The sequence below is a fragment of the Octopus sinensis genome, linkage group LG10 (assembly GCF_006345805.1).
Source record: "Octopus sinensis linkage group LG10, ASM634580v1, whole genome shotgun sequence".
NCBI classification, from domain to species: Eukaryota; Metazoa; Mollusca; class Cephalopoda; order Octopoda; family Octopodidae; genus Octopus; species Octopus sinensis.
In genome coordinates, this window is record NC_043006.1 from 14,627,962 (window position 1) to 14,640,635 (window position 12,674).

Sequence of the window (12,674 nt, forward strand, 5' to 3'; positions counted from 1 at the left end):
GGATTGGCAACAGGAGTGACCTCCAGCTGTAGAAAATCTGCCTTAACAAATAGCCTCTCATTTATGTAAGCATAGAAAAGTGGACATTGAGAATGATTATATATATATATATATTGTTGTACTTCGAGATGGTTATTTTATTATCATTTTTTTTGCCAAATAAACACATGCTCTCTCTCTCTCTCTCTCTCTCTATGTGTGTGTGTGTATATATATATATATATATATATATATTGTCTTCACTCGTTTATTACTGTTATTCTACTATTTTAATGGCTGTCCAGAAGTCTTTCATCACACATCTGTGACCTCTTCAGTGACACTTTTCATTTCTGTGTGTGTTCATGCTCCACCCACTCCATTGTTTTGCTAGAAGAACAGAATGGAGTGAGTGGAGCAAGAACACACACGGAAATGAAAAGTGTCACTGAAGAGGTCACAGATGTGTGATGAAAGACTTCTGGACAATGGACAGCCATTAAAATAATGGAATAACAGTAATAAATGAGTGAAGACAATATATATATATATATATATATATATATATATATATATAGTGTGTGTATTTTTATTTGGCAAAAAAAAAAAATAATAATAAATAAAATGACCATCCCCAAAGTACAATTTCTATTTTTCAACACGATTTCACATCAGGAATCTTGCAAAACAAATTGATAAGTGTGTGTGTGTGTGTGTGTGTGTGTGTGTGTGTGTATACATATATATATATATACGCTCACACATACATACACACACACACACGTGTAGTATGCAGGTATGGCTGTGTGGTGAGAAGTTTGTTTCCTAACCACATCGATTCAGTTTCAGTTCCACTGCATGGAACCTTAGGTTTGTGTCTTCTACTGTAGCCTGTCAGACCTAAGCCTTGCAAGTGGATTTCATCTATAGAAACTGAAAAGAAGCCTGTTGTGTGTGTGTGTGTGTAACATTTCATGATCTCTCTTGACATAGCCTGGATTAAATGGTGATGTGATGCTTACATTCCTTGCTGATATCATGACTGGATATACTTCATCTTTGAAGTCAAGTGAAAAAAAAAAGGTCTTTTAGTTGCAAAACAAAGATAGTGATAGGAAGAACATCTTTTTGTAAGATGCTTCCTGAAGTAATCTGTGTTTAGGGCTGACAGTTTGGTGCATGGATATTAAAGATTAATTTCTAGGATTATTCAGTTTTGTTTTGTCTTTTAACAACTTTTGTTTCCATTCCTGTTTTATTAAGCGTCGGAGATTACAATTCTAAACCTTCCTCTCGAAAAAAATGTTCTAAAATTTTTATTATTTTATTTTTTGTTATCCCTTGCCATTTTTACTTTCGAGTACAGAGCCTGCTGGAATATTTTTGGCATTTTTTCTGTTTTTTGTTTAATTTTCTTTTTATTATTCATTTATGAATTTCATGTTTTAAACATGAGATTATGAATTTGAAAAAAAAAGAAAGAAAATTTTTGCACAAAATCAGTTTTTCTTTATAGATGGACGTGGGGGGGGGGTTATTCTGATACATTACCATTATATAGTGTACTAGCTTAAAAGCTGTACTCCGTGCAGACTTTTAAGCTAACTCCTGTGGAGGGCTGTTGGGTCTGTAGCCCAAAACTAATGAGAGCTAAATAACATAACTATAATATATCTGTAATGACTATATGCCCGGTGGTGTTTGATCAGAAGTTAAGGTTGGATGAAAATTCTATTGTTCTAGTCCCTCCAACTGTTGGCCAATTTGTCCCAAAATTTTTATCTCAACAGAAAATTAATGAAGCAAATGTCATATATCTCTCTTTTGATCTCTGATGTCATTTGACAAATGCCAACCAAAATGGCATGAATCAATCAAGCTTTACCTGCTAGAAACAGCAAACCAAATGCTTTTAAATCAGATCCCAATGCTGGATGTTCTAGAATCAAATGAAAGGCAGATTTTCAATCCCAGAATCATCCTGATTCCAAAAAGGTATAATATGTCTATGTAGAGCAAATGTAGACTAGATACAGGGGTCCCAGACGGACAGAGTTTCATTTTTATTATTATTATTATTATTATTATTATTATTAAAGATAGTGTATAAAGGAATACTTAAAGAAAGGACCTTTAGATGGAAGGATCTGTTATGAAAACTGAAGTAAATATTTAAAGAACTGGAAAGAAATGTTATATTAATTAGACTTAAGCTGACTGAAAAAAGTCAGTCGTAATTGAGAAACACATATTTCAAAAAATATAATTAATTATGATTTCAGTATGTCCACCTCTATCCCCTTCTCTAACCATCTGTTACTCCCTTTTCACACTCTTGCAGATTTACCTACTCACCCACCCTTTCCAATCTTCTATTTCTATTGTACTTTGAGAGTATATTGAGAGTACTTGAGAGTATATTCTCAACATCATTTTTCTCTCTTTCTAGCCAGGGAAGCCATGTATCTCTTCAGTAAGACATGTTCCCACCCTTCTACCATACTGTCAACACCTAGCATAAAGCCACCCTTCTCAATACTGCACCTCCACTTAGTTGAGGAGGGTCTTGTCTTATGAGTTACTTAGTGTCCTCACTAGTGCCGGTGCCATGAAGAAAAGCACGCACTATACTCTGTAATGTATTTGGTGTTAGGAAGGACAACAAGCCATAAAGAAAACTATGTCAGATCGGACATTGGAGCTTAGTGCTGTTATCTGGCTTGTCCGTTCCTGTCAAACTGCTCAGTCTATGTTTGTATGGAAGGCTGGTGTTAAATGATGATAAATTTGATCTGGGGGAATAAATGTAACATTTGGGTGCTGATGATATCAGATGCTTTGTTCACATACATTGAAAAAATAAGAGAAAAAAGTTCATGGAAGTAAGGTCTATCAGTTATTACAATAAAATGTGAAAAATGTCTTTGTATATAGTGTTGATAAAAAATGTATGTTACTCATTGGGATGGTCACAAATGGAACATAATAGATTGGTGCTTCAGACACAACTTAATGAAAGGTTAATTTCATTAGCTGCGTGACTGCTGTTGGACACTGGGCTTATGCAATGCATATAATAAGTTACTTAACTGGTTTAATTTTGATCTGGAGTTGTTACGTCCAGTCATTTGAAAAGATACTAGATCAGGTTAGCCATCATTGAGCAGAGACTTGATAAGACATTCTAGCTATGACCATCCTTTGAGGGACTATTTTGTGTGTGTGTGAGTGTACATGAATATTTACTTTTTGCTGTCAACTCCGATTCAGCAGATCTATGATTGAAGGCATTCCAGCCATATCAATCCCCTTGTTATTTTGTTATTAATCCTGATAGGTCAGCTCTTATTGAAAATGACCTTTATAATCAAAGATACTACAGCTTTGGTCATCGCTCACTTTGTTTCCTTTCCCTCAGGCATAATGTATATAGGACTGCAGTAACCAGAGTGTCTTTATTGAAAGGTAGGATTCTAGAGAGATTTGGCTGTGAGTTCTAGCATGTTAAGTGATTATGTTAATTGGTATTCTTTAGGTTCATTTGTCACTTAACAAATTCTACATTTTGACGTTAATGGCTTTGTGCTCTGTGTTTGTGTTTTCAGTGAATGGTAGCAGTGATTTGATTTTGTTGAAAAGATTGTGTTAGATAAATTACACTGTGACTGCCTACCTTTTTTGATTCTGCACATTGTACAAAAGGAAGAAAGCTTAGGTGGAAAAACTTTTCTATTAATATAAGATTTGTATATGTGTGTGTGTGTGTGTAAAAGTGCTCATGCCGGTATCATGTTAAAAGCACCTAGCACTGTAAAGTGGTTAGTGTTAGGAAGGGCATCCAGCTGTGGTAACCAAGCCATATCAAACTGGAATCTGGTGCAGTTCTCCTGCTTACCAGCTCTGGTCAACTATCCAATCCATGCCATCATGGAAATGGAGCTATGGATATTAAAGGATGATGATGATAATATATATATATATATAGGCAAATTTTTGTGTCAAAATTGGTGTTTTTCAAATGGATACTGTATGATGTTTGTTTCACCTGGTTGAATTGCACAGAATCTTTGGTCAGAAGCAGTTGGTCAAATATAACTCTGACATTGTATGCAATATTTAAGGAAAAATAGAGAAAAAAAACAACAACAGTATTATGACTTATTTTATGATAGCAGCCTTAGCTGGAAGTGGTTTATTGAAACAACTGTCAAAATCAGAACTAAATATTTAACAAAAAGCAGTGTGCAAACTGAAGACAACCTCTCATTTTTAAACCTTTTCATCCGTGCTAGTAATATTTTGATATTTTGTATATTAATCGTTTGCATAGATACTCATATTCTTGCTAGCCATTAACTGATGAAGTGGTAATAATGTTTATATTTATCTAAGCTGAGTTTCTCCTGTAAGAAAAAAAAAATCATCTGAGCATTTTGTGCCTTCGAAGCCTGTGTGCAATAAAATATAACTGATCCTTTATTTGAAAAACGGGAAAGGATTAATGTCAGATAAAGTGTCTGTCTGACTGTAAAACAATACCTCAACTTATTTGTTCAGCCCATGCAAGCATGGAAAAACAGATATTAAAAGGGGCAAATGAACAAAGTTCCTTGGAGAAAGTATGGAAGTTTTCATGAGCAGTGATTCCAATCTCTAAATAGTACTAATAACTCTGAGATCAAATATAAGTTAGATTAATTGAAACAGAAAAAAAATTGTAAATAGTTGTTAGTAGTCATTGTCATCATCATCATCTTTTAATGTCAGTAGTCATCATTATCATTATCTTTTAATGTACATCTTCTGTGATGGCATGGGTCTGAGGACTGTATTGTGCTCCTGTGTCTTCTTTGGTATGGTTTCTATGACTGGATACCTTTTCTAATGCCAACCACTTTACAGAGTGTACTGGGTCCCTTTTATGTAGCACCAACACTAATGAGGTAAGCATGCAGCTCACAAGACTAAGATCCTCTTTGACTGAGTGGGGCATGGTAGTGGAAGGCAGCCTTATTATTAAGAGATGATAGATAAAGTATGAAAAAAGTGGTTAGAATGGAACAGGTTTCTTGCTGGAGAGGAGCTAAATGGCTACTCACATTTTAGAAGAGTGGGCAGAAGTTCAGTGGTGATGAATCCTGGGTGGACTCACAAGGTACAAGGTGAATAGAAGTGGGAACAGAAAAACAGGGAGGAAGGGTGGGTAGAGGTAATAGTGGCAAACAAAATACCTTAGGACATTTGACTGTGTTTCGAGTTTAAATGTTCAATCCTTCCACTGGTCATTTTGCTATTAAATACCTATTTCTTTACCACCCACAAGGGGCTAAACACAGAGGGGACAAACAAGGACAGACAAACGGATTAAGTCAATTATATCGACCCCAGTGCATAACTGGTACTTATTTAATTGACCTTGGCGGAATTTGAACTCAGAACGTAGCGGCGGACAAAATACTGCTTAGCATTTTGCCTGGCGTGCTAACGATTCTACCAGCTCGCTGCCTGCTATTAAGTACCAGTCGAATACTGGGCTTGATATAATTTACTATACTCTGAAGTTGTGCCCCAGCATGACCCCAGTCCAATGATTGAAACTAGTGAAATGGTAAGAAGGCTTAAGTGTGCATTTGCTCAGTATACATTGGTACATCGCTAGGTCAGTGTATTCAACAGTTGCTGGATGTTTAAATTCAGTAACTGATTTCTTTAGAAAGTAACTAGTGAATTTGGTCAGTTATAAATATACACACACACGTACATATGTATTTGTTGTTGAAAAAAAAAAAAAAATTTACAACTCTGCTTCAGAGAAGAAAGTACTGTATTTTATTTTCAGCAGCTGTTTTCTCTGCAATTAAGCTTTGTTGAAGTGCTAATGAAAGAATGTTTGTGAATAGCCAACTGTTACAATAATCCGTTGCTACTATAATACTTACATTTGGTATTTCTTCTTTTCTGTTAAGTAAACGACTAGTTTTGATAACTGGAATTATCAATGTGATTTTGGTAAAAGTAGTATTTTAATTAGCTGTACTTTAAGTAGGGTTTTAGGCTTGTTAGGGGAATAATATGAAGAGAGCGGAGTAGTTGTTGCTAGAACAAACTTATAGACTTATTAAGTAGGTTGACATTATTTGACTTTCTTAGAAGGTTAGCATATTTTAACTACTTGTCTTGGATTTAACCCTTTTGTTACCAACCCGGCTGAAACCGGCTTTGGCTCTGAGTACAAATGTCTTGTTTTCATAAGTTTTGCATTAAAATCTTCCACCAAACACTAGCTGAATGATAGTTAAGTTATTTTACTAAATTCTTTGTTACATTTAAAGTAATTGAAAAAAACATGAAGCATCTCAAAATAAATACAGTAACGAAAGGGTTAAGTAATACTGTGGTTCTGAAAAGAGGAGAAAAACACACGAGCCATTTTTGTGAGGGTTACTTAAATTTAGATTTTTCCCTAAATCAAGTACTTAGGTTGATTTAATCAACCTATATTTGCCTTCTTTTTTTTTTTGGCAAATGTTACATATATGTAGATCATTCTGATTTAAAAGAAATAATTCTGTTTTATATCTTGTCTTTATCATCATCATCTTCATCACCATGCCATGTTTATTATTATTATAAACTGATTCACAATGTAAACTCTCAAACATATATTCAAATTATGGAGAAGGCTAATGTGCATATATATTTCTTTATTGCCCTCAAGGGGCTAAACATAGAGGGGACAAACAGGGACAGACAAAGGGATTAAGTCGATTACATCGACCCCAGTGCGTAACTGGTACTTTATTTATCAACCCCGAAAGGATGAAAGGCAAAGTCGACCTTGGTGGAATTTGAACTCTGAACGTAACCGCAGACGAAATAACGCTAAGCATTTCGCCCGGCGCACTAATGTTGGTGCTGCTTGTGAGTTGATTTCCAGACATATTTACTCAAAGAGGGCCCCAAGTGTTTCATTTGTATGATTAGTCCTGCTCTATGGACTGCCTGATGGATTGCACTAGCAGGTCTATCAGTAAATTTAACTGTTTTTGGAAACACTTTGTTGGTGGTTTATTGACACACCATTGACTGGTAAAGGATATTTGATAACCATAATCCGTCAGCACTCTTTGGAATGCTTGATGTTTGTGATTTTCTCCTCTGCCTTATTACATCTGTTGCTTAAACTGGAGATTTCATTCCATACAAAGTTGGCATTCACTCTGTTGGTAAGGTTGATCCATAGTGCACTGATAGACCCTTGCAGGCCAAGTTGGTATTGATGGATCCCTTTTCAGTGATTCTGAGTTGGAAATGAAGCAGAGAGAGAATTACCAAGGTGTTAGCTATTTCAAAGTTTTTATAGTCAATATTATTGAATTTGCTGTAGAAATCTGCATGAGGTCATCATTTTGATACAGGGAAAAGTAGGATCAGGAACAGCAGATGTTAAATGCCAAGCTCTAGCTGGTCATGTTTGTAATGGCTAGTAGACCCAGCATACCTGACCTCATTTGTAATTTTGAGATCTGTTTATATATGCAGTCACTAAAGTGACTTTGCTAAATCAGGTGTTGGTGGGTGTCTGAAGATGTGAAGCCAAAGGAGTAAAGGTTGTTGAAGAGATGCAGTTAATCATTAGGTCGATGGCTAGGAGGGCAGGTACAAGTTTTCAGAGAAATGGCATCTAAACAAAGGTGTCTGTCTCTGTTATACTTAAGTGTGGTGGGGTTGAGATATATGTTTCTTAATGATGTTATAGAAGCTGCTGATGTGTCCGGGGAAAGGTGTGGTTTAAGAGTTTGGAGATATTGGATAGAAGCCAGGAAGTTCTATAAAATAATCTCGCCTTTTTATTCTTTTATGCTCTTAAGTTCAAGTTGATTGTGAAATTTTCAGCACTTATAATTTTTGTTTTTATTTCTTTCTTTCCTCTAAAAATTTATTATTAAAATATTATAAGTAGAAATGATCTAAATTGTGATATAACAAAGATATTTTGTTATCCACATTTTTCAAATTCCAATAATTTATGCTATTTGGAAGTTTAATTTGAAGATAACTTGGAGAGGGAATTGTATTTTTCTAGCTGTGATGTATTTAATGGTTTAAAGAAAATGTTGAATTAGAGACAGGCTAGGCTTTTGGTTTTAAGATTTATTCTGTACAAATATATATTTTTTTACTGCCCACAAGGGGCTAAACATAGAGAGGACAAACAAGGACAGACAAAGGGATTAAATTGATTACATCAACCCCAGTGCGTAACTGGTACTTAATTTATCGACCCCGAAAGGATGAAAGGCAAAGTCGACCTCGGCGGAATTTGAACTCAGAACGTAGCAGCAGACAAATACCGCTAAGCATTTCGCCCAGCGCGTTAACGTTTCTGCCAGCTCGCCACCTGTACAAATATAGACACAAGCATAGCTGTGTGTTAAAAAGCCTGCTTCTCTACCACATTCTCCAGGTTGAGTTCCTCTTTTTGACACCTTGAGCTGGTATCTTCTACTATAGCTAAAGCCTTGTGAATGGATTTGGTAGATGGAAACTATAAGAAGCTATAAAGAAGCCCATCATTTGTATGTGTCCATGTCCTTGTCTCGACATCACATGATAGTTATATGTAAGCAGTACTGTCATACAAGTTGTGCCCCTCATTTCTAGTCTTCTATGAAAAATATGTTTGGTTATAGAGAAACACTACTTTGCTTGGGAACAAGCAAGGGTTGGCAACACAAAGGACATCTAACCATAAAAAATTTATCTCAATGAATTCTATCCAACCCATGTAAGCATGGAAAAGTAGATATTAAAATGGTGCTGATTTAATTCTATCCTAATACATCGGGTGTCTACTTTTTGATATCATTTTTAGTAGATTACCTTTTAATTTTGTTGTGGATAAATATTAATTTTGAATTTAGTCTGTGATTGTAAGGAGAGCATTCATTGCTGGAGGTTATATTAAATTTACCTATTTTAAGAAGTATTTCAAGTTAGATGTCAAATCAGGTACACATTTTAGTCAGTTACAGTTATAGATTTTAAGTCAGTTATATTTGGTTTGGTAGTCAATATTATTGCAACCAGTTCAGCACATTCTGATTATGAATTGTTTTTCTTGTCTGTGAGTAAGACAAAAATTATATTTTGGTTTGTGAGGAATAAGTACAAAGATTTTCTAGGAAAGTTTTTTGGTACATGTCATCCTATCCAGGAGATTTATCTCTCATCACTTCTTGCTGCAAAACCAACTGTAAGCTTTTATTTTAATATTTCATGAAAGGAGCAATGATTGTAAAGTTCTAATTGTTTTCACTGATATGTTTTAAAATGATACTGTTTGTTATTCAAACTTGCTGATTGATTTCATATGGACATAAGTTGTCCATATCGTTTGTCAAACTTTCTCATTGTTAATTTATATTTTTAACATTTTTCAGTGAATCATTGAATGGTTGAAACTGGAGAAGTCCAAGATAACATGACCATTGTGATGCGTGGGAGTCCTGCAGGTGGGGACTCCCCCCAAGATAATACACAAGCCCCACCGCAGCAACAGCAACAACAACAGAAGGTTACCCAGTCAACTAGTGATGAGATTGGCCAAGGGAATAGCCAGACTGAATTGCAGGATGACCAGGAACCGGACTTTCCTCATGAAGCTCTGGCTAAATTGGATGAAATGATCAATCGACCAAGATGGGTTGTTCCTGTACTTCCCAAAGGAGAGTTGGAGTTGCTTCTTGAAGCATCCATTAAACTTAGTAAAGAATGTAAGTATCTTGGTATTTAAAAACAGAAACTGATATTTTAGATGATTGCAGTTATTGATGTAATATCCATTTCCTCTTTTACTCCAGATATATCTTGTTTCAGTCACAACCTATTGTGTTCATCATCATCATTGTTTAATGTCCACCTAGCATGGGTTGGACGATTTTGACTGAGGGCTGGCGAACCAGACGGCCGCACCAGGCTCCCGTCTTGATCTGGCAGAGTTTCTATAGCTGGATGCCCTTCCTAACGCCAACCACTCCGAGAGTGTAGTGGATGCTTTTTATGTGCCACTGGCACGGGGGCCAGTCAGGCGGTACTGGCAACGACCTCACTCAAATCTTTTTTTACATGCCACCGGCATAGGTGCCAGTAAGGCGACGTTGGTAACGATCACGCTCGAATGGTGCCCTTTTACCTGCCATTGGCAGGGAAGCCAGTTGCCTGCTCTGGCAACGATCACACTTGGATGGTGCTCTTGGCACCCTACTAGCACAGGCACAAGTGCCAGTAAGGCGACGGTGGTAACGATCACACTTGAATGGTGCCCTTTTATGTGCTACTAGCACGGAAGCCGGTTAGCTGCTCTGTCAACGATCACCCTCAAATGGTGCTTTCGGTGCTCTGGTAACAAAAGGAGTAAATTAGGATCTTAGTTTTACTTTAATAGCAATTAAGACTCATATTGGAGTCTGACTTGGTTGATGATTTCTGCCACAAATTGGCAAATTAAAAGAAATAGAGGCAATTTTATTTAACTCTTAATGTCCTGTACAACAAAGAACCACAACTACTATTGAGTCGGGAACCACATACAACTGCAATTCAAATAAGTAAATACATTGCTAGACATTAGTTAGTTTTGTTATGCTGAGTAAATATGTTGCATTTCATTAAAAGAAATTCAAAGACAAAAAGTTCCATCCTATCATTTAGAAATTTTTAGAATTCTTAAAAGGAGAACAATTAAGAAATGATATTATAATGGGGCAGTATATAACCACTGCAGAAATTCCACATCACTAAAAATAATATTTTTTTATATTAATCATCATCATCATCGTTTAACGTCCGCTTCTATGCAAGCATGGGTTATTTAGCAGAAACAACAAAGTGACTCAAGGGCTGAGAGTTTTGTGCATTTGCAGTTATCAAATTAGTTAGTTTGAGAGGTTGTAAATTTATATGTCAATGGTCATAGTATTTCCTTGGATAGTTCTGGAACATATTATAAGAACAATCACAATATCACATGGATAATTCATATTTTTCAAATAGTTTACTCCATTGTGCCATTCAATAAGTAAATGTATGAATAAAAAAAATAGGAAAATTTATTCATAATTACACATAAATGAGAGTGCTAGTGAATATAAATACAAAGATATAGAATATAGTGCTGCAAGAAGAATTGAACCCATCACTAATGAATGATATTAAAAGTTTGGAAAACTGGATTATATCAGTGGAATTGGTTATAAATCATTTTAGAATGTTTCTTTATTCTTTTAATTGAAAATAGTGTAAGCATCTCTTTTTAGTTCATGTGATTCTATTTTTGAAAATTACTTTGGTATATTTTCCATGTATATATGGAGTAAATTTAATATTAATGAATTTGAATTATATAACAGAAATGCCAGAAGCTGCAGTTCCATCCTGGAAAAATCCCTTTAAAGATGTGTTAAAAATATATATATACACACAAACTTCTAACTATGAAATATGTATTTGTTGCTCTTGCAGTTACTTTTGGGGCAATTTCATTTTGCCTACCTCTGAAGTATATTGTGTCTTTGTTAGCACCTATGTCTATAAAAGGATTTTTCCTGAACAAAAGTAACAACTTCTGGTATTTCAACTTAAGTATGTTGTACTGATAGAATTTTTAATATTAGTAATTTTTTAGCTTTGAATACTTTTTCTAATTTTTAACAAAATGCAATGTTCTGTTGTGTCTAGGGAGAGTCATTTTCTTTTTGTGCCTTATAATATAACACACTCACTGGTAAAATCTCCACTTTTTTCTTATTTTTATTTTCCTAAAATTTTTATTGCGTCTGAAAACTTTGCAAGACGCAACGAAAATTTTAGGAAAATAAAAATAAGAAATAAGTGGAAATTTTACCAGTGAGTGTGTTAGATTATAAGGCACAAAAAGAAAATGACTCTCCCCAGAATACAACAGAGTATGCTTAAACACACGAACTCACATAAAGAATCTTGCAAACCAAATCCCAAAACGAAAATGAAATGTATTTACCCTTTGAATAAAGGATAAATACATTGATGCTTAGTAATGTATTTATGGTGGATATAAAGCGTTAGGAAGGGCATCCAGCCATAGAAACACTGCCAGATCTGACTGGGCCTGATGAAGCCTTCCGGCTTCACAGACCCCAGTTGAACCACCCAACCCATGCTAGCATGGAAAACGGACGCTAAACGATGATGATGATAAAGCATGACAGTGATTTTACAAAATACTATACTTAACATGATGATATATTTACCATGATGTGCCTGGCATAATGATGAATTTGCTGACAGTGTTTCAGTTTGCAATATTATTATGTTGCTATGAAATTACAGGTGATGTATTAACACAATGTGATTACCTGTGATGAATTTACTGGACAATCAGTGTATTTCCTGGTTTTCAGAATCAGTACACCGTATTTCTTTGTGTTATAAGAGGCAGCTAGAATACTTGGCATCAAGAAATGACATCTAGACACTAAAACATTGCTTTAAATAGTTTTAACCAATCCATGCCAGCATAGAAAAAGCAGATTGACATAAGAAATTTGAATTGTGTTTCAATGTTGAATAGGAGCTAAATGTTCAGCTCTTTTTGATACCAACCTACCACATACTGCTCTTGGTTCTATGATACTGGCTTCATGTTTTAAAAAGTG

At 35.2% G+C, this 12,674-nt stretch overlaps 1 protein-coding gene across 9 annotated transcripts in view; it reads left to right on the top strand.

Moving 5' to 3' along the window:
- Positions 1 to 12,674, top strand: part of LOC115216827 (probable ubiquitin carboxyl-terminal hydrolase FAF-X) — a 195,689-nt gene that overhangs the window by 59,257 nt on the left and 123,758 nt on the right. For all 9 annotated transcript variants that reach the window (XM_036506287.1, XM_036506286.1, XM_036506285.1 and 6 more), the window contains one exon: positions 9,423 to 9,755. In XM_036506287.1, the coding sequence (XP_036362180.1) occupies positions 9,434 to 9,755 (322 nt within the window). In that variant the 5' untranslated portion in view covers positions 9,423 to 9,433. The remainder of the gene's footprint in view (positions 1 to 9,422; positions 9,756 to 12,674) is intronic.